This window comes from Battus philenor, unplaced genomic scaffold (assembly GCF_028537555.1).
Source record: "Battus philenor isolate CCGP_79_NKW_IND1 unplaced genomic scaffold, ilBatPhil1.0.hap1 SCAF_13, whole genome shotgun sequence".
Taxonomy (NCBI): domain Eukaryota; kingdom Metazoa; phylum Arthropoda; class Insecta; order Lepidoptera; family Papilionidae; genus Battus; species Battus philenor.
The window spans coordinates 14,859,974-14,884,300 of NW_027181675.1; the positions used below are offsets into that span (position 1 = coordinate 14,859,974).

A 24,327-nucleotide genomic window follows, 5' to 3' on the forward strand; every position below is an offset into this window, starting at 1 on the left:
TAACTTGTCAATGCATTTTATTTTTATTTCTGTGTACACCTAAAAATATTGAAAAAAATCACAACTGCTAAATACCAAATTATACATTTACTGCAAGCTTTTCGATTTACACGGTTTTGACTTGAAAATTTTCGATTTACACCGTGTAAATCGGGGGATAGGTGTATATATTATTTTATTTATTGTACACCAAAATTCTATATATAACAAAGAAACAATTTATATGGACGTACAAGAGACGGTATTATCTCTCGAGGCGATCTCTACTAGACAGCCTTTGGAAGGAGATGAGAGATATGCAGGCGACGGCGTCAGCGGCGCATCGAATAGGAGAATTCCACAGAAAAAATCTTTATTTACATCGGTATGAATACGGGCAAAGTTCGAATAGATACACACACTTCTACTTCGGATTTAGTGTTGTCATTACCTATAAAAACTACCGGCCCTAGGAAGAATTCCACACGTACATATATACAAAACATAGATATATAAATATATATACGCATAAATCATACATATATACATATATACGATGATATTAAATTCAATTTAAATCAATTAAAAAAAATCGTAATGTTGACAACCCTAGCGTTGATAGGTATTAGTACAAACGATTATCGACCTTGCAGTAATTAAGATAAGGTTAAGTACACCTTATCAGCTTTTCTATAGAACACCAACTGAAACTGGAAAGAGGTAGTTATCAAACGCGTCGGCAATTACCGATCAACACGCGCTGTAATGTTTCAACGCAAACTACGGCCTCAGGGCTGTACACGCGCCTACTTAGAACAATAAGTCCGTATAACAAAAGCATATAATGAATACGCAATTGTTTTACATACCTGATGGTACGGGTCGCCTATATTTCACTGCATGTCGTTCATAGTGATAACATATGTAAAGATAATTTAGATATAAAATATAATTAAATTGATCTACTCTACAATTACATCTACCAACTTAAAATAGATTTCATAATGTCTCAATATCTCAAGTTTTTCTCTGTGATCGGTTTAGAAAATATCTTTAACACTAGATTTACCATCTATATATATACCTATTTCTACCAAAGTCAAAATTCTACCAAAGACTTTGGTAGAATTTTGGCTTCCCTTATAAAAATGCTTATTGCGACTTCCAGTGTTTATTAAAAATAACAAAACAATTGTTTACAGTTTTTCAGTCACAATTTCTATATAGATAGATTCTGTTGTGTATAAACTTTTTTCGCATGTACTGCATATATTTGTAGCTTCATAATACATTATTTCAATATCCTATTCGACATTTGCGTACAGAAACCGTGCCACGTGTGGTCAATATATTAACTTCGTGTGGTTTTTGCCTTGAAATCTTAAATTACATGATATTCGCCTTGCAGCGGGCGTCCGTTTGCTGAAAAGAATAATAATAAGAACAACCCACCACATGGCAACGAACTACCACTGAATTATAAACAAATATAAGATCGTGTAATGGTAAAAGATATTTGTGATATAGTAAAAATAATAATTTTAAAAACTGAGACATACAAGTGTAGAAGGCAATGTATGAACAGAATATAGACAGAATAAAGAACAGATAATGCGAGATTATGTTGAAGGGAGAAAAAAAATGAAGAACCTAACACTGATAAAAACATTTCGTAAGCAAAGTCCCCGACATATAAGGTAAAGAGAGAAAATAAATAAACACATTTAAAAAACTTTTAAGTTAAACGGTTTTTTGATATCCATATTGTGGTGGTTGTTGAAAAATATGTACCTAGTCCGCCATATTGGAACGGCGTCCATCTTGAATTTTAAATTTTGACATAATCATCGTGTTTTACTAGTGTAGCCCTTTCATTTGATACCCATATTGAGGGGAGTTAAGGAAAAATACGTAATCCGCCATTTTGTATCGGCGGCCATCTTAAATTTATAATGTTAATGATTTTATTATATTGTATTGTCATCTAAATTAAATGTGTGTACCAAATTTCAGATCAATCTGACAACGGGAGGGTGCTTAAATTTTAATTTCTAATTTTGACCCAAATAAACAAATTCCGTACGGGTCGAACTAAACAAAATCGTTTAAAAAACGAACTACCACCCTCATTACCCTCCTCCCACCTCCTCCTCGAGGCATATTAGAAAGCAGAAGCTACCTACGCAGATAATCCTTAATAACCGTCTATTTGTCAAACTAATTAGATTGGATCCCTACTATCTGTAAGGTTTCGGACCACGCTCATATTACTGCCTATAAGAAAATGTAATTAGGCAGATTATTGTATTGCTCATATAAGAATATACAGGGCGATTGATTATTATATTAAAGCTTTAAAACTTCCGCATCTATTTCCGATTATACCTACCCTGATCACTGATATAGTACTGTGATCAAAAAAAAGGTGAAATTGTCAATTAAAATTCCCGGGCATTAGGAAGACAGTTTTTTTTTATATTGGTAGTACTGTCTATAACATTTGCCAAGCATCTGTTTGTCAAATGTTGGAAAATCAATTGAATGAACCTAAACTACTTTGATGCATGTTTTGTGTCTCAAGCGCGTCAAGACTGGCATTGATTCTCCGGGACTTCTTTGCCAAAAACTCAACTGATTTCGTTCCGAGACCACCGTATTCGCCTAATTTGGCTCCGTGCGACTTTTGGCTTTTCAGCAAATTGTAAACACTAATGCGCGGACGCCTTCTTAAAACACTTGAGGAGATAAAAAGAGAATCGAAGGTCTTGAATGCTGGACCGGAAAAAGAATATTTATACATTTTCGAGGATTGAAAAAAGCGTGGAAAAAAGTTCGTTTTATCAGACGGATTGCTTTCGAAAAATAAATAAATAATTTACATTATACTAACAAATTCACCTTACCCTTTGATGACAGTGTAATATAAAAAAAATAATCATTTTAATGTCACTATATTTATTGACAACTAATTCTCTATATATCTACACTGTAAATGTCAAAGCGCAGTGTGACATTTGGCGCCATTTGTTAAAAATAATGCATCTTCACATTATGACATTACTTTTGCCACGTGTTATATAAAAAGAGATTGCTTGACTTTTGTCTACCTCCGTCTTTCTGCCGCGCCTGTACGACCAGCATTCACGCATACTATAATGTATATATTACTAGCTGATCCCGCAAACGTTGTTTTGCAAAAAAAATTGATATTTTAATTTACAAATAAAAAATAAGGGTTGATCGTAGAGGGGTGAAAATTTATGGTTGTATGTATTCTAGTATGTTGTATCATAAAAAAATAAAAACCAAAAAAATTGTCTAAAAAATTGAAAATAAAATTTAGAGGTGGACCACCCTTATCACTTAGGGGTATGGAAAATAGATAGTAGCCGATTATCAGACCTACTGAATACGCATATTAAATTTGGTAAAAATCGGTCAAGCCGTTTCGGAGGAGTTCAAGTTAGAACACCGTGACACGAGAATTTTATATATTAGATTCTATCATATTCCGTGTGCGCTTATCCGGAATTGATCCCGTGAGCATCTCATCTAGTCTCAGTTTATAAACAGCCAGTATATTATGAACTGGTGGAATGTATCGCATTCCGTGTACGGCTGCTTCACTCCACCGCAAATAGCAACTGCGTCATACGGGCCAACCGCAAACGGTCCGCGCCTGGTAAACATTTGATATAAGCAGCAAAAGCATCAATTCTAAAAATCAAATTAGCTTTACCACATGGTTTATAAACTTGGTTGAAATGTTCATATTGTTACAAATCACGAGTTGCAGAACAATATAAACAATAAACACGGAACCCTAAGTTCAAGAGGTGCCGTGAACACGCGTGACCTTGAAGTAATTTATAAATTTTTGTGTACAATTCTCGGAAATTCTAATCCAGTACTATCTCGAACTTACTAGAATCTTTTCCGTAGTATAAATAGATGTACTCCCCATGAGGACAGTTCGATGTCGTTTTTTGAGTTATTAGATTAAGATCTACGATCATAGTGATACGATACATAGTGACTATTTGGCAAGTTATTTGGACAGTGCTTTCTTGAGTGATTTGGAAGCGTAGTTTGGACTAAGCGAAAGTATACTTTGTGTTAAATTAGGGTGACTATTTATGAATATTGATTGATGATTTGTAAATAAAGGACTCCTTGTGAACCAGTGGTGTTTCATTTCGAGTCAGAACCCACAGTACGTAACATTACTATACAAGAATAACTGGGCATTAATATAATATTTAATGGAATCAATCGTTACCTTGCGGAATTCCATCCTAAGTAAGAAAAGGACAAATATTTAGCCACTTCCGCACATGCAGTGGTAGTCGTGCAATAAAGTGCACCGCGCGCCAGCCCGCTGATAAATGCGTATGCGGCAAACAATGCGAACTACACAACTACCACCGTTAAACCACTCAACACGTGTTTCACCCCTCCACGGGGCATCTTCAGGAGTTATGTTACACCGATTAGTGCCAAACACAGAGTGACCAGAGAGTCTGTTGGAATCAAACTCGGCTCGTGTGACGTTAGAGCATTGTACATAGAAGCATTTCAGGAGTTTTCTCCAAACCTTGGTCGCTTTTGGATTTCGGGTACAATATGAGACTAGTTTGCCGAGGCGACCTAAGAACTCTGAGGCCTCTTATTTCGGTGAGATTGTAGTATGTAGCCCATCCTGAGGATTCTCCTATGAGGTTTGCAACTTAAAAAGAGGCTTCGTAACCTACTCGTCAAGCTACACTATGCCTTCCACGTTTACACATTACATGAAAGTAGCGAGTCTTAAGTAAAATAAGCATGTAACAAATTGCAGTAAAGTACCCGGCGATAAATATTACACATCGAAGTTCGGAAAGAGACAATTGGCTAATCTCGGCTTCGTAGAGCACTATCTCTGTCCCACACTACCAATGTGACGTTTTGTCAGTCGTATTTCGTGCGTCAGAGAAAACGCTTTACGAAGCCGAAATTAGCCGATTGTCTCTTTCAAAAGGTCGATGTGCAGCAATATTTGTCGCCGGGTACTGTATATTATTTAAATTTTTTAAAAAAATTACAGCAATTTATTTGCGTAGGCGCAATGAGAGTTAAACAGGAAAGTTGCCAGATTAATAAACCTAAAAACAATTAAAAATAATGTTGCCATGAATAAACCTAGCAATATCATTACATATGCAGTAATATTTGAACAGCTATCAAAATACAGTGAAAGCTTATTTCCAACCAGAGACCTATTTCATTATTCGCGGATCTAATAAGTACATACATAATAATAAAAGAATTCCAATATATATCTAATCCAGAAAAAGAGGCTTCAACAAGCACTAGAAACGTAACATTTAATTTAAAAAAATTTAGTGAACGTTTAAGAATGGCAAATGAACTTTGCGATTTCTGCATGAACATTGATCCGTCTATGTAACAAAGTTTTATTTAAGATGCGAATTGCTAGAACTGCGTGTCAGTCTGAAATGAAGGAGCTTTTAAACAACTGCTACGCAAGAGAAAATTAGAAAACTTTTCAAACTAGTTTCAAAGTTTCTTTTAAATCGATTTTAATATATTTAATGGAATCATCAGGCGTTACCTCGCGGAAGTCCATCCTAAGTAAGAAAAGGACCAATATATTGTATCCAACAATGCAAGCGGTTGAATGTAGTTCCAAATTATATTAATATCCGTTCCAACACGGTCAGGTCAGGTCGTGCGGCTGATATGGCTATACGTAAGGCTCAGAAGGTCTGGTTAGAGGCGAAATCTCGTCGGTGGTTTAAGATTAAAGATAATCTAAAATTACATCTGAAAGTGTTACATACCGAGTTAGTTTTCAATTTACATAATGTAGAATTTGACCTTTTAGACCACAAGGCAAGAGATTTCGCTTCACAGGCAGCGCATGATAAATATATAGTTCAATCACATGAGTTACGTAGATATACATTAGCTCAACAGGGTGGTAGATATGGTGGTGGAACCGGTGGCAGAAATGAGGGTATACATGGAGAAGTAGGGCAAGGAAGTAACGGTGGTAGCGCCGGTGACGGTGACGGGCAGTCTGATCATGTTTTCTACCCACGGGTGAAAAACATGACCAGTATACAACTAACCAACAAAGAGTTAACATTTCTGGAGATGGGTAGCAAATATAACATAAAAAAATGTGCGGAAGGGGCTAAATATTGGTCCTTTTCTCACTTCGATTTTAATATATTTGTTTTTTTTTTTTATTTCGTCACCTAGAAACGTATCCTCTATAATCCCATATAAACTACCATTCAGTATTCAAAGTTTCTTTATTCGCGTCATATTATGCATGGAACATATACCGCGCGAATAAAGTGCTTAAGAAACAAATGAATATTCATTGTTATCGTTGTGTTAGTGTTGTTTTAAATAATCAGGATTGAAGGGAACGAACCGCTGATTGACATTTTTAATGATTTTAAATTATTATCTCTGTCCTCAGGTATTTTTCAATGTCTCTGGCGAAATATAACAATTGCAAGTAAGAAAAGGACCAATATTTAGCCACTTCCGCACATGCAGTGGTAGTCGTGCAATGAAATCCACGGGGCATCTTCAGGAGCTATGTTACACCGTATTAGTGCCAAACACAGAGTGTCTGTGTCAGACGTGTGTATGTGTGTGAGAAGAGTGAAACACGTGTTGAACGATTTGGTGGTGGCGGTTGTGTGATTCGCATTGTTTGCCGCATGCGCATTTATCAGCGGGCTGGCGGGCGATGCATTTTATTGCACGATTACCACTGCATGTGCGGAAGTGGCTAAATATTGGTCCTTTTCTTACTTAGGATGGATTTCCGCGAAGTAACGCCTGATTCCATTAAATACATAACAATTGCAGTTTGACTTTGACGACGGACTGTTTTGTGTCTGTCACTTGATTGACAATTCGTTTTCCATTTTCATTATATTCCGAGAATCGTGGGTTTTCTGGAGAAAATAATAAAACCGATGAATTCTTACACCCTATTCAGATTTTTCGAGTTAATTTAATCCACTGCGTACATCTTCATAAGTGCTCGTGAAAAAAAATATAGCAAATTAAATACTAGGTAATCCGATACATCGAAAGTGACCTCTGAATATCGCGGCATTGGAGGCGCAAGGCGTTTTGAAGGGCGTCATATGTACCGCGTCTCACTTCCTTATACATTCGTGACATTGAATTAGATAGAACTGGCCAGTTTAAAAAAACATTAAAAACATTTACTTTTAAATTCGAAAATAGAACTCTTCGCTAATATATCGTTACATATGAAGTTATGAAGTATAATGAATTTAAATTTTATTTTCAAACCCATTTTAAGTATTAATATATTACATACGATAGAAAATACAGCGCAATTTCGAAGAAATAAAAAGAAATATATGTAATTAGAGTGATCTTCAACAATCGTAATTATATGTAAAGATGCGTTTACATGTGACTACTTTTTTAAATGCGTGTTGTACCCTATACAAAAATCTATGGTTTCAGAAATAATAAACAGTGTTATGACAATTTAATAAGACAGAAGCGCTTTTAAAATTCAAATTACTACATATTAAAATGAATTATTGTTTACTATCTCTCCCTAAACACTTTGTACTGCCGAAAGTAATTATCCTATCGCATTCCTATTAAGAAAATAAATTAATAAATGTATAATTTAAAACAAATCGAATTGATATTGGAAATAGGCGTAAAAACTTTTTGCAGTCAGTTAATTAGAAATACCGAAGTAAATACAATAGCATAGTATAATAACATTCAAGGTAATGTATCCATAACAACAACTGCGGAACCCTCGAATCTGCTATTTGCTGCCAAAATGTGTACATTCGATGTGTAAAATCTCCAAACAACTCCAGCTGCGCTTGGATGAATTCCAACATCGCAACACCAACACAGCAGTGCACGTCGACCTAGAGCTTAGTGTGAAGATAAACAGGATACATATTAAAAGGAAATCTATTTTGAGACAGATGCAGATAATACAAGCATTACGCTCACTACTCCCTGCAAGACATACGCCCTACTTAAAGATATCCATGGGATACGAGGGTCAAACTGAAAGTTCTTAGAAAATCAAAAACTAAGCATTCTAGCAAGTTATTAGTTTTATTATAACTTTTCAAAATAGCGTCCATTTACATCAATACATCGCTGCATTCGATGGAACCATTGAGAAAAGCACCTTGCCCACTCGGCCTTAGGGGTCTCTTCGACGGCGTTTTGAAATGCAGCCACTGCTTCTTCGGCGTCCATAAAATGTTTTCCTCAAAGTTTTTCTTTTATTTTCGGGAATAAATAAAAATCGCAGGGTGCGAGGTCGGGGCTATACGGCGGGTGACCCAGTAATTCCACGTCTGAGGTCGCCAAATAGTCGATCGTTTGCCTGGCGGTGTGCGACGAGGCATTGTCGTGATGAAGGAGGATCCTGCTGCGAGGTCGTTTCTCTCGAACTTTTTCCAAGACAAGTGGCAAACAGTTGTTAGTGTACCACTCTGCATTAACCGTTTTCTGATCCTCTAAGACAACTGTCGCGTAATGACCTGTCTTTCCGAAGAACGAGGCCACCATCTTTTTTCCAACACTTCGACCTCTCTTCACTTTAGTTGGCAACTCTTCGGAAGGAAACACCCACTGAGCAGACTGTCTTTTGGTTTCCGGATCATAACAGTAAATCCAGCTTTCGTCACCCGTTAGTATGTCGAACACAGCATTTGAGTCACCTCCGTTAAATTTTTGGATCATTTCTCGGCACCAATCAACACGGCGGAGTTTTTGAGCCTCGGTCAAATTATGCGGTATCCAGCGGGCACAAAGCTTCCTGACCGCTAAATGTTCATGGAGGATTTTGTGCACTTGACTCACACCTATGCCTAGACTTGTCCGAATCTGCTGATAGGTCACTCTTTTGTCAGTCTCTATCATACGCCGCACAACACTGATATTGTCTTCAGTCGTCGCTGTAGAAGGCCGTCCCTCACGCAAATCATCGGTGAGATTAGTTCGACCACGTTTGAATTCATTAAACCAGTTGTAAACTGTGGCACGAGATGGGGCTTCATCGTGAAAAGCCAATCGAAGTCTATCATAACTTTCTTGTTGACTTATATGACATCGAAAGTCATAAAAAATCATTGCACGAAAATTTTCTCGGCTTAAATTCATTCTGTCGTGCACAGACAATTTTCAATTTGCCGCCAAATCGTAAAACAAATGACAAATGAATGAAATGTATACTCAATATTATTGGTAAAGAGTTCTATTTTCAAAATTTAAACTTATTTTTTTAATATAATGCTTTTAAGTTGCCAGTTCTAAAAACTTTCAGTTTGGCCCTCGTATACCATATTCGTGACGCTTTTCAGATGCGTTGGCGATCCACTTCAAGGTATGGGCCTCAAAGATATATCATAGTTACCACACTTGGTAGGCAGATTGGTGATCGCAATGTATTATGGTATGCAGAGGAAGCTGCTGCCCATCCTCTGGAAATTTGTATTCACAGTGGCACACCTACATAATTAAGTAAGAAAAGGACCAATATTTAGCCACTTCCGCACATGTAATTTAGTTCTCCCACACCTAAAGTAAGATACAAAATCTAAATAAGACTTACATAGTATCGACATTTCTCAAGAACGCCGATCCTGGCCGAGAAGGTCTCGTTCGTTGCCTCGATCTCCAGCTCCCTGTTCTTGAGGTCCAGGCGGTTCTTCTGGATGAAATATATGTAGTCAACGCCTATCATCTGTTGAATTATGAAATGTTTTAATATTCACCAGTGTAAATTTCATCCAACATCTTACAAAAGAATTGCATACAGAGTTCATCACCATCATCATTATATCAGCTGATGGACGCCCACTGCGTGGCAGAGACTTCCCCAAAGATAGCCCCGATGATCATCCCATCCCAGCGAGTTCTCTAGACCTTGTGGGGGCCTGCCTTCGCCGCATTTGATTCTGGGTCTCCACACAAGAAACTTTCATCCATAACAGCCTTACATCAGCAGAAGTGCTGTACACCGCTCATAGCCAATTCAAATGAAAAATTCTTTCAATTCAAGGTATTGTTCAGAAAGTACATTTATATCCCAAAGGTTATACTACACTGTAAATTTATATTAATTATATAACATACATGTGTGTGTGTGTATCATAACTTTGTAGCTTCGACCGGCGTCGACAGATGGCGCTAGTTGGTTGCCTGCATAAACGTATAAAAGGGACTCCGCGCGGTAGAATCGACATTAACAAAGAAAACTCTACAACGACACGACGTGTATATGTGATTCATGTGTATATAAAGACTAGCTAAATCCCTTCCGCCTGTTCTTAAGTCTGAAGCATTCATCGTGTTCAATATATGAAAAGATAGTAAATTTGAATAAAACTTTTAGAATTTAATGTTATATTTGCACAAAGCAGATGTTGACTTCAAAACGACATGTAAGATCACGTACATTTTGAACTGAGATCATGTTTTTCCTCATCAAACTAAATTGTTTACCGGCAATGCTAACAAGCGACACGACATACGTGACTGCGCTCCGTCCGTGCGTTTATATTGCTTTTCATTGTAAACATTTACATCGAATAATTTACGAAATAGAACATTTAAATATTTACATTGTACAACTAAAAAGGACGTGTATGGAGTACATGTGGCAAATCTCATGTATCCATTTACTCTATAACATCTCTCAGATGAAATAGGCAAAAAATTTAATTCAACGGGCAGTATTACTGTAAACTGCGATTTCTTTGTAAAAACCATAGGATAGATTTGGTTAATAAGAAAAAAATATAGCAATGATCAAGTGATAAATAGTGTCAAAAATATTTAGTGATGATGAAACTAATAATTGGATTATCACATTATTGTCACAGGTAGCCAACTTTGATCAGCTTGGCTGGCCTAACTTACTTCGACGGACCCCACGGTACATACGTACTTTTTTGCTTTTTCTTCTTGTTCATCTATCATTTTTTGGGACATATACTTTGATTTTACAAAGTAAAGCATTATTTATTTTTCTTCTTTAGTCCGTCCAAATATCTGATATTCTATCTTCTACCTTCCTTCACGTCTTATTTTAGTCTTGCTTTTATTTACATACCTTCTATACATCGCGACATTTTTAACAATATCATATTTTTTAAACATTTTGTTTTATGTCCTTCTTTACATTTAAGATGCTATACATATTAGCAGATATAAAATACACTTCCTTATATAAAAATTGAAAGGATAATAGTTACAAGTTTATACGAATTCTCCTGTTCCGTCAAGTCCTCGAGTCAACTCTGTTCTTGCACCTCCACTAACATTCACCCGAGCAAGCAACAGCTTCACGGTCTACCAATTCCATAAAATACATTCAAGCTTAGGTTCTAAACAGAAGTTTGTCTAGACTAGGCGTTTTCTCATAAAGAAATCTATCGAAAATCAGCCCTTTACGCCAAAGATTCCCAAATTCTAGATAGACCTCTAAGAGTCCACGGAAGACTCAACAAGAGTCTATGTATTCAAAGGAATCAGGCGTTATTTTGCGGAAGTCCATCCTACCGATCATAATGGGCAGTTATGTAAGTGGCATTGTTTGCCGCATGCGCATTAATCAACGGGCTGGCGAGCGGTGCACTTTGTTGCACGACTACCACTGCATGTGCGGAAGTGACTAAATATTGGTCCTTTTCTTACTTTAGAGTCTATGTGACAAAAAAAATAGGGATTCACAATTCGTAAGCGAAGGATCTATGAAAATTTATCTTCTTTCGATAGAGAAGAAGTAAAATGTTGGCTAACTACATCTATCAGTGTAAGCAGATAACATATTAAAAAACTCAATGACTTAATACTTGTAAATGCCTTATTCAGAATATCCAGCAGGAAAAAACTTATTTGACCTCTGCCCTAGACCAACTTTAAAACCAGAATATGAATCGACTTTCCGTTTACCTTTTTAAGTAAATATGGGGCGTCGACGTTTAGTTGGCAGCGCCTGGTGGTGAACCGCTGGGAGTCGTCCGCGGTCCAGCTGTCCTCAGTTATCACGCACTCCACCACCACCGGGATTTGAGGGCAGCTGGGGAACCGCATCTCGTATGCCTGCAAGACAAAATGATCTATTTAATCACCTATAACTTATAAATCTAATTAAACCAATCATCATCATATCAACCGATGTGCGTCGACGAAGCCCAGGCCTCCCCCAAAGGTCTTCATGATGACCAGTCTTTCGTTGCTCACATCCATTGACTTCCACCTTGACTAAGCGTCCCTTCTAGTGAATGGCTCACCCATGCCACGTCTACCGCCTAGTAGTCGCCACTAGATTAAACTAGTAGTAATTAGATATGTGTATTACAAATCTATTTCATTTAAGTACATGTTTAGTATCTTTTCATCTCCTGTTCATTATCCAACGTGTGATTAATTATCTTGCTTCAGTATTTAATAAATCAATGCGACCTAGACTAGTGGTTCCCAACCTTTTTCGTGTCATACCCCACCATAGCATATGAAAAAATTGTTAGCCCCTACGCAACCCTGCAAGGCAAAGCAGGCTGCATTATAACGAATCGTCTTAAAAATACAGATTAAAATCGCTTGCTCTAGATGTACTGCAGACTACGGGATCATAAGCAATAATATTTCATTTATCATTTTGAAAAAAATCGTTCCTGATACGAACAGGCGCCATGTTGCGACACACAAAGGCTTTATGAAAAAAATCACTCTCGAAAATGTAGACCATTACAAATGGTTGACATTGCACAAGTGTTACAATAATATTTATCCACCACAGAAAGAAGAGAATGCTAAATAATTTCAGTGATATAATAAACCTATGGATTGAATTTGTACAACTACTATATTAAATACAGTTCAAAAATTCTCGCCTCTTTCCTTATAAGGACTTTTGAAACCCTCCTGGATATTTTAAGTTGTAGAAAACCTTTTTAGACGAGCTTGATTCGATTCTGATTTCAAACAGATTGGAATGAAAATTTATATCTAGAGTAGAAAGTAATTTCAAGACAAGTCACGTTCTGTTTACTGGATTGTCACGTGGCTTTCTGGTTTTACAATTAAAAATATCTTTATTAAAATACGTATTTATACGTACTCTTGAATTATAGATTATATTACCATTGTATGTAGAAAGCTACCGCTCGCTCAGAACACTGATATGTTAAGAACTGGCCAGATGCTCACGTAAGGTATGGTATAGTAGAGACATCTAGTTTGTGAAGTATAAATAAATTATCGTAATTTATCGGATATTATTGACGAGTGACTACTCAAAGCCCAAGGTCCTCTTCGGGCATCCGCCGAAGCGATTTACTTGCTCTGTGACCATCCAATCCAGTCAAATAGTAGTATATGGAGGCTAGCTGATGCTCATCCAGGAGCCCTCGAGGTTCGTAACCTTAAAAAAGATCTTAGGCTAGAACCTGCAGATTCTGCAAATGCCATTTGGACAGCAGTAGAGAGTTCAGTCCAAAAAAAATCGCAATTTAAATTTTGTTTACTATAAAAATTCGATCAACTTATAACCCAAAACGATATTGCTGAATATTTCATATACAAAATTCTCCATACGCTCAGTGTTGCTAGTAAAAAAAAATGTCAATATTACACGTTGAATTATTGAATAATTCCAAAGATTGCCAATCCCGCAACACCGCGTACCGCGAAATTCGCTAAGCTATTTAATTTCAGATTTTCACGTCCATTGCCTAGTCGGTACCGTGAAGCGACGTTTCCGGCGCCGGCGGGAAATGGAACTCGTTTCTTGAAAAATGTCGCACCGGACGCGGCTGTTAAGGTTAAATTTATTTCGAATCAAGTTTTATTTATTCCGTTCATTTCGGATAATTTATGTGAATACCAATGCATTTGCCCGAATATTTGAATAAAAAAAAAACAAGGATAGAACTAGGTTATGTCTGACTGCTGAATTATACTCCCAATGTTTTTGGTTCTGTGGACAATGCCGGCTTTATAAAATATTTCAACTCACGGTTAAAACCCCTTTAATATATTCACATTTAACATACTGTTCTAAAATACAACATTACATCGGCGTTTTACTACCATGGTGTGGTATCAGGTATAGATGCGAACACGTAATGGTTTAAGTACAGATAGAAATCTTCTTCTATTTCAGTCGTGGTCACTTTCACAAATTTCCTGAATACAGTATTTCGTGCAATTCAATAAGAAGCTGTATTATCGTTAAAAGAAATTTTATGCGGGTAATACAATTTTTTAAGTTTTTATACATAGTCAAGGTGGCGGGAATTTCTGAATGAAGTGCAAGACTGTAATTAAGAAAAGGAGCAATATATAGCTACTTCCGCCAATGCAGTAGTAGTCGTGCAATAAAGTGCACCGCCTGCAAGCCCGCTGATAAATGCGCATGCGGCAAACAATGCGTATCACACAACGACCACCGTCAAATCACTCAAAACGTGTTTCAGAGTTTGACTCTGTGTTTGGCACTAATCGGTGTAACATTACTCCTGAGGATGCCCCATGTAGGGGCGGAAGTAGCTATATATTCATCCTTTTCTTACTTAGGATGGACTTCCGCAAAATAACGCCTGAATCCATTAGATATACAAGACTATAATAGCGGCGATCTTTATGGGTGCCTATACCTTTATGGACCCGTTGTTATGTCCTCTCATTCAACCCCTGTCATGGGCGGACAAGGTTTTTATTTACATCTGAAATTGTTTTATGAATATACTAGCTAATCCCGCAAATGTTGTTTTGCAAAAAAAAATAGTTTTTAATTAACAAATGTAAGATAAGGGTTGATCGTAGAGGGGTGAAAATTTAGGTTTGTATGTATTTTTGTATGCTGTATCATAATGAAATAAAAACCAAAAAAATTGTCTAAAAAATTTAATATAAAATTTAGGGGTGGACCACCCTTATCACTTAGGGGTATGGAAAATAGATAGTAGCCGATTCTCAGATATACTGAATATGCATGTAAAATTTGGTAAAAATCGGTCAAGCCGTTTCGGAGGAGTTCAAGTTCGAACACCGTGACACGAGAATTTTATATATTAGATATAATGTAATTAAAAATAAAAATTCTGTACATATTTATCACTAATCCTTTTCTTGATAATGTATCTGTAGAGATACATGGGAATTAAAATAAAAAGTGGCATCAATTTTGAACGCAAAGTAATCATTTGTATGTGAATGTTTAGGTAATTTCTTAATTTTCGAACGCTTTTTCAGTTTTTTCTGTTGGCATCCTTGGGTCTTATAAGTCAAGTGGTATGAATATTAATGTGATATTAAAAAAAAATCTGCCAAGTTTATAGTTAAGGTGAAAATAAGAATTCCTATAAGTTTTTTACATGTTTGCGTTAGTGGTGTACCTCGACTAATATACTTAGATCAGTAGTTTAACAAGTCGTGTCGCCACATCACGTATTTCCTTGTTATGTTTCCGTGTCTTTTGTTACAGTTTGTTGTCCGTACAGATGATGCTATTTTTAACACGTACACTGTGAAGTTTTAGCACGAATATGCCTTAAACAAGAATATATCATTTTAAGTACATTTTTAAAGACTAGAATTGAACGCTGTCGTCACGAGTGTTGTTGGACTGACTGAACGGATCGTATGATAAAGGGGGAGGCCCATTCCCACGGTATGTAGCACCATCATAGCCAGGTAACTTTGTGACATGTCCATATTAACAAAGGTATATTCTTAGCACTCCTTGGATTCATCGTGCAAATGCTAGATCCTTCGCTTAGCAGAGTGAACAGGTAAATACGATGCTCAAGGCTGACTACCAGCGCATCAGGTTCAAGTCTCATTGCCACCCATTAGTATACGACCCACTCCGATCAGACTTCTCTCTTTACCAAACCAAATAGCATTTTGATTACCTTAAATGGTCACACATGACGTCCAGAAATCTTGTACTGGAGACGGATGTTCAGAATCCCGTGAACAGCGCACCGAACCAATACTTCAATCCTCAAAGAACGTAACATATAAAAGGTTATCATCGACTGTGGAAATATCAACCCTTAAGTTCTTTAAAAGTCTACCGTTAGAGAATTCAATGGAATGTCGGGACTCTCTACAAGATGGACAAACTGCATGTATGTATGTATGTATGTACGCATGTATAAACCAATAAAAGCCAAAACGGCTAACAGCACCCATCCACTTTTGAATATAGCCAGCCATAGCTCAAATGATCGGTCACGTGACGTTGAGTGGTAGTGGGGGAGGAGGTAGCGTATAAATGACAGAGCGGCGACGGACGGAGCTCACTCGGTGTTTGGCACTGGTCGGTGTAACATCTTCCGAGGATGCCCCGTGGAGGGGTGAAACACGTGTAGAGTGAATTAACGGTGGTAGTTGTGTTTCGCATTGTTGACCGCATGCGCATTTATCGGGCGGTGCACTTCCATGCACGACTACTGCTACATAGCGGAAGTAGCTATATATTAGTCCCTTTCTTAACTACAACTAAACAAAACTAACTTGTACATTGATACTCTCAAGTGTATAGGATGATATAAATATTGTTAGCGTACTATAATTAAATAAAGAATTGCGGTCGATTACGTATCCGTGTATTACACGATATTTCGAAGGACCGAAACTCGCAATATCCGACAACCGACACGCCAGTATCCGATGTCGAGAGTATCCGAGGCAAAACGCTGCCGACCTTCGACTGACGGACGTGAAATCGACGTGATTACAACACGTAGACGGTACGTTTGTGTAACGTAAACGCAAAGAATATACTGCAGTCAGAGGGTGTCAAACTTAGTCACATTTTGCGAAACAACTGTATTAGTAATTTTCTCTCGAAATATGAAAGACAATGCTATAGAAGAAATTACAATTTGATAAAAATATTTGTTCACTATAAAACTTTGTTGAAAAACTTGTAGGAGCGGTCGTAGTACGGTAGCTTCTTGTTCTTCGGTAGTTCGTCGGTTGTATCTTGTTCGTCGATCGCTTCTTGTTCGTCGGTTGCTTCTTGATCTTCAGTTGCTTCTTCCTGCGTTGACCGCACCTCCGCTAGCCCTTATAATGAGCGCGGAGATTCTCAACAGCGCGATGCAGAATTTCGTTGCGTCTACTGTGGCGCCATCTGTCATGTATCTGTTTCACTGCCGCCGCCGCCATGCGATTGACGGTCACGTGGGTAAGAGCTTGGCGTTTGAGTGGCGCGCGATATGCACGCCACAAACTAATTTTCTATATAATCGTTGTTTATTACCATGACATTAATTCGGTGTTTCCTAACGTGCGACCCACGCCCCACAGGTGGACAATACGAGAATAGACACGAGTTTAACCTTTTCAGTTTAATATAAATATTATGTATGTTCAATAGGGGGAGGTAAGGATTTTAAATATAAAGGTGGAGTGTGAATCAAAAAAGGTTGGGAAACACTGAGTTAAATCATAAATCGAATGATGTGGAATATGTTTTATTTAGTTTTTCTTTTAGACATGCCAGTAATTTTTGTCAGAATAAACTCTGTCTGTTTTTTTTATTAACACGTATAAAATGTGCATCGACGCATTCGAATGGTATCACCGCTCAGAATCAGTGTGTTTTATGTTCAAACTTACATTGTTGTATAAAATTTTATAACACTCATATAAACCTATCCCCCGAAATACACGGTAGATACGTTCCCGAGAAAAACGTGTAAATAGAAAATTTAAAATTTTCAAGTCAAAACCGTGTAAATCTAAAAACTTGCAGAAAATGCATAATTTTGCTATTTAACAGTTGTGATTTTTTTCAATATTTTAGATGTACACAGAAACGAAAATAAAATGCATTGACAAGTTAAAATATTTAAGATATTACAGAAACACTGTCTTTTTTTTATTTAATTACAATATACATTAAACAGAAGAACAAATAATAAAACCAAAAGTGTTTTATTATCCTTTATCACTGACAAATATTACTCTCATTTCTTTTTTCGGAATCGAAGGTTCGAATTCACTTTCATCACTCGAAGTTATTTGTGCCGATTCCATGTTTGAAGCAAAAATATTTACATTATGAGAGATGGTAATAAAATCGGTTATTAAAACAAGAAAAAAACTTATTTGGAAAACCGTGTAAAAGCGAAAACGTGTAAAACAAGTACCGTATAAATCGGGGGATAGGTGTATTACATTGTTAATTAACAATAAGTCTACAACGGCACATGAAATGAGCTACGAGTCAGAAACGTCATTGGTCAAGAGGTAAGTAAGAAAAGGACCAATATTTAGCCACTTCCGCACATGCAGTGGTAGTTGTGCAATGAAATGCACCGCCCGCCAGCCCGCTGATAAATGCGCATGCGGCAAACAATGCGAATCACACAACCGCCACCGCCAAATTACCCAACGCGTGTTTCACCCCTCCACGGTGCATTTCATTGCACGACTACCACTGCATGTGCGGAAGTGGCTAAATATTGGTCCTTTTCTTACTTAGGATGGACTTCCGCGAGGTAACGCCTGATTCCATTAAATATTCAAGGAGTAAGTGACTAAAAAAGTACATTTTATTTCAAACACTTTTACTCGCTGTTCAAACAAATCGATCTTTACTATCTGAAATCCAAGCATATCCGGAAACGGTTATCGTGTGGACGCCCCCGCTGTGACGCGGCCCACAAATGGACGCCCATCTCCTTGTTATAGACTATCATTATTGTTATTTTAAACTTCCGTTATTCGTTACTTTTTAAATTTTAAATGTAATTCAACAATGCGGAAAATAAATCTGCTACAATCATTTGCACCGACAGCAATTGGAGTCGAAAGGTTTTTATTTAATGACTCTGTGTTTGGCACTAATCGGTGTAACATAACTCCTGAAGATGCCCCGTGGAGGGGTGAAACACGTGTTGAGTGATTTGGTGGTGGCGGTTGTATGATTCGCATTGTTTGCCGCATACGCATTTATCAGCGGGCTGGCGGGCGGTGCACTTTGTTGCACGACTACCACTGCATGTGCGGAAGTGGCTAAATATTGGTCCTTTTCTTACTTAGGATGGACTTCCGCGAGGTAACGCCTGATTCCATTAAATATTTTTATTTAATGATTTAATATCTTGCGATAAAACAGATCAAAAATAAATCTGTCCAAAGAGCTTCGGGTAAAGAAGTTTTAGGTGGACATGTGAGCTTTCATAAATATCCGGGTGAATATTTAGCAAGGTTATAACGTTGCAAAAACGCGCGCGACACATGCATGACGAGGAAAACACTTTGACCGTGTTACAATAACAATGCTATTTATATTCGATTTGTAAAAACATATTACGTTAGCAGTATATCCGTTAAGAGGGGAAATAGATTACAACTGAACAAAACTGAAAAGAAAACATTGAAATAAAACTTTATTAAACAAAGTTTTTTTATTGCACCCAATTATATTACTGCTCCTTCTCGCGTATCATTCCACTGGGGACCCCGATATTTGGAAGTTTTATCATGTGCTCTGCAATATCATCTGTGTAGTCCTTTGGCGGTATGATACATGTATTATTTGTATGCAAGACAATAATCCTTCATTTACAGCGATTTTCGGCGATGTCGTTGCGCATTCACTAACGCGTGTCAATTGCATTTGCAACGCGATATTGCATTACGACGGAAAAAGAAGATGAAGACGGAAGTAGAAGACGGAAAGAGAAGAAAAAGAGATTACCGAATCACGTTTGTTTGTGCGACAGAAACGCGACAGTATCGCGTTTGCACTGCGACAAAAGCGCGAAAGTATCGAGAACAATAGCGCGACAATATCGCTTCTGAATCGCGACAGTATCGCTTTTGAATCGCTTCATTATCGCTTTTAAATCGCGGCAGTATAGCGTTAGAATCGTGGACGGGGGGGGGGGGGCACGCGAGACCAAGCATGCGACAACGTCGCTATAATAAGTTGCCGTGGTTGAGGGGCCTTACAACTGTAGGTGTCTATATATGCACCAAATAATTGTTTAGTTAAATGACGAGTCTATTAAGTCTTCACTTGTAACGTCATATTAAGTTACAAATAGAAAAGCAAAGTATATTTACATACGTTGCCGGGACAATGGTGCATACACTTCGGATGGTGCACGGACTTCGAGTGCCGGTCTGGCGTAAAAATCAGGGAGGAGTCAATAGCCTCCCTGATAAGCGGAAAAGACACTAAAAAAGACTTCTTCGCATATTGCAAAAAAATCATTATGATAGTAATAGACAAAAATAAAACTTAAGGAAAATTTAGAAATGTAAATAGATAATAAGAAATAAATGTGATAAAATGTAAAATACAAAATGTGATATAAAAAATGTGATAATAATGTAAACAAATAGAAATAAAGATATTAAATGTAATGTGTAACAAGGGAGGAATGAAAGGTCACAGAGCGAAAGGGAATTAAAGGAGAAATGTGTAAGAAAACTGAGCGAAAGATCATAAGAAGTATACATGAAGAGAAAGAAAATAAAATAAGATGTGAAAAACTAAATAGATTATAACAAAAGTCCCTGTCCCACACAAGATAGGGATACGAGAGGCTCCCAATAGCGGGGGCCATAAGAAAAAAAAATGGTGCATACAACGTGTTCCGACGACCTTTACAATGTCGTCTGCTTGTCTTGTATCACCTGCATATATATAATAAAATCGTATACTACAATTTGAACTAAACATCTGAATTAATTTATTAAAGTTCAAACATTATTATAATATTTCCTGACTTCAACTTGCAATATCCCGTATCCTTATGCGATTATATATTCAAATTATTTAGATCAGAGTGCCCCAAACTTTTTTGTGTCGTAGACCCCTTGCCATGTTATTCCGTGTTGGGTAGACCCCCCTACTTACCTGATATTGATTTTCTGTAAATTTCTAACTGTAGTGAAGTTTAGTGTTAAAAACACATGTCAATTAATACATTTATTACTTGAATTTAAATTAAAACTACTCAAAATAAAAATTTGGAACTGTTATGTAAAATATACGTAACATTAAATGTTTTGATATTAAAAGATAGTAAGATGTAAGTAAATAGGTACTATCAGTGTATGTGTTGAGATCCACTATCGTGGACCCCCATTTTCATTTAATGGACCCCCAAATTTTTTTTCGCTGACATAGACCCCTTGCAGATTGTCATATACCTCTAGGGGTCGATATAGACCACTTTAGGAATCACTGATTTAGATGATAGAATAGTTTTTTTTCAAAATTAATGACATATTTACTGTTATGAAACAAGAAAACCAATATAAATGCGGTAAATTTTAACATACTTTTAAGTAATGTATAATGCAGGTGTATCTAAATAAATAGATATTAATAAACATGAGTGGTCGTTAAAAAGATAAAGCTTCTTCCTGTTTCATAAAACTCAATGTAAGTTATCGAATCCAGAACACATCGCGAGGCCCCTGATCCGTGACCCCTGTCCTGCGGGGCAGTGATTAAATAATTGTGAATGATTGTAATTACAATAATTGTGATAAATTATTCCATTTTACCTTATTTATTAAATGTATTACTACAGAGCGATTGAACAATGTTATCAAATCATTCTTAGACCTTCCTTTACTTGGTTTTCAATCAATAATTAAATGTAATATGTAATTATGTGTGTAGAGTTGGCATTGTTCACTCATTTACATTGATGATAAAATAATGCACACGCAAAAATTGTTTAAATACCATTTGAATGAGCAAATGTGAGCAATCTGGTCGGCTTTTCTCAAGTTCAGCGAGCTGGTGGTAACTTACTACTAATGTTGAAATTATCGAAGATCCAAAAGGTCATGTTTTTTCAACTATCTCCGATCATCCTGTATAGAGTGATCAGTTTGACATATGATGCATTAACTTATTTATTCTATTTAAATGCGACAGGCTATTAACTTCTGGCAGTACAAAATCTGTTGGAACATCTAAGTTTTAATCTTTTTTAAAACGGTTTTTATTAGTTCGACCCGTACGGAATTTATTTGTTTATTTATTTGGGTCAAAATTAGAAATTGAAATTTAAGCACCTTCCCGTCGTCAGATTGATCTGAAATTTGGTACACATATTTAATTTAGGTGACAATACAATATAATAAAATCAATAACTTTATAAATCTAAGATGGCCGCCGATACAAAATGGCCGATTACATATTTTTCCTTAATCCCCTCAATATGGGTATCAAATGAAAGGGCTACACTAGTAAAACACGATGATTATGTCAAAATTTAAAATTCAAGATGGACGCCGTTCCAATATGGCGGACTAGGTACATATTTTTCCACAACCACCACAATATGGGTATCAAAAATCCGTTTAACTTAAAAGTTTTTTAAATGTATTTATTTTTCGGTTACTTGTCGGGGTGTGACCACCAACCCGCCTGTTGCAAAGTGACGTTGTGATCGAACCATAATATAAATATATGATATAGATATATAAACAAACATAATGTAAGTTTATAAAACATAATCTATGACCCCTGTTTATTAATGTTTTTACTTGTTCTGTCATTGTTAGACCATAAATCATTAAATGTTTTCAGTGAGATAGTTATAAGGTAGCAATTGTAACTAATTTTATGTGTCTATGCTTCTAGTTTGTACTTTCTTATTACTTTTTGTTACTGTTTATCTCCAATAAAGTAAATAAATAAATAAATAAGATGATGCATGCAGACTCAATAAGTACATATTCACTCTGATTAAAGATACCTGGGTTATAACTCTCTGGAAATAACAAAGCTGGCAGATCGTCCTATACTTCGAGCTGTGCGGATTAGAAGAATAGAATCTAAACGCATAGTGTGCCTCCAAAGGAACTCCACAGTGTAATGGTGGTGGTGGACCGACCTTCAATTGGTCCAAAAGAGGAACTAGGATGGTGGGGTTGGGTCGGAAAGAGAGAAAATTGACACTTGCTACTCGCCGGTGTTCAAACCTGAGAAATTTGTAACAAACTAACTCATAAGTAAGAAAAGGACAAATAGTTAACCAGCGACAGACTGAGCTCACTCTGTGTTTGGCACTAATCGGTGTAACATAACTCCTGAAGATGCCCCGTGGAGGGGTGAAACACGTGTTAAGTAATTTGGCGGTAGCGGTTGTGTAATTCGCATTGTTTGCCGCATACACATTTATCAGCGGGCTGGCGGGCGGTGCACTTTGTTGCACGACTACCACTGCATGTGCGGAAGTGGCTAAATATTTGTCCTTTTCTTACTTAGGATGGACTTCCGCACGGTAACGCCTGATTCCATTAAAAACCAATCATTTTCACCTATAAGTCGAAAATCACGCCGCTACACCGAATCAAGAGCCTCTGGTATTTAACTGTCTCATCTTGAAGGTTTTCTTGATACAGAGTAAGCAACTATACCGTTGTGAAACATATGTTAATTACTATATTGGCAGAAAAAATTTAATGATTTTAGTAGTCATGAATAATTATTTATTTATATGAGTGTATATATACTACTCAAAACAAAATAGGGCCCACCATCATTTTGCCCCTTAATTTATGTGCATACATGATTATTAAATTTTTACAATTAGTCATTGTTGAATTAGGGTTTTACACATTAAGTAAACACAAAATAACGTTTGAATTGTTTAATTTTATCGCAATACACTCATATACACATTTTTAGAGAAAATGAGCACTGAGTAGACTGTCAATAAAAACTTTTATAGTTACTGTTTGTTTTTAATAAACTTGCCGGGAGCTTTTCTTTAGTATCGAGTAGGACCTTCTTTGCTCCGTATGCACTCTCTGAGCCTATCTGGTACACTCTCAATCAGATGAGTAATGTTTTGGTCGGGTATTCGTTCCCAACAGAGTTTCAGCGCGCTTATGAGGTCCTGTTGGCTGTTAACGTGGCTATGGATCTCTTTAAGACTTCTTTTCAATTGATCCCATAAATGCTCAATCGGGTTGAGATCGGGACTCGTTGCTGGCCAAGGTAAAACCGAGATATTGGCATCAGAAAGTGCCCCCTGAGTGACCCTAGCTGTATGCGCACGAGCGTTGTCTTGCATAAACACAAAATTATCACCTACTCTTTGTGAATATGGGATGACATAAGGTCGGATTACTTGCTCGACGTAACTGGCTGCAGTGACCGTCCCTTCGTTCAAGATCACCAGCTCTGTTTTGCCTAACAAGCTTATACCGCCCCATATCATCACACTCGGGCCCCCAAAACGATCAGTACCGTGCATGCATGGTTCAGTAAAACGTTCTCCTTCTCTTCTCCACACA

At 37.0% G+C, this 24,327-nt stretch overlaps 1 protein-coding gene across 1 annotated transcript in view; it reads right to left on the reverse strand.

Moving 5' to 3' along the window:
• The window catches only part of retm (real-time), an 86,186-nt gene that overhangs the window by 44,488 nt on the left and 17,371 nt on the right, over window positions 1-24,327 (reverse strand). The window contains exons 2-3 of the mRNA XM_068777334.1: window positions 11,980-12,129; window positions 9,635-9,766 (exon numbers count right to left, since the gene is read on the reverse strand). Coding sequence (XP_068633435.1) covers window positions 9,635-9,766; window positions 11,980-12,129 — 282 coding nt within the window. The remainder of the gene's footprint in view (window positions 1-9,634; window positions 9,767-11,979; window positions 12,130-24,327) is intronic.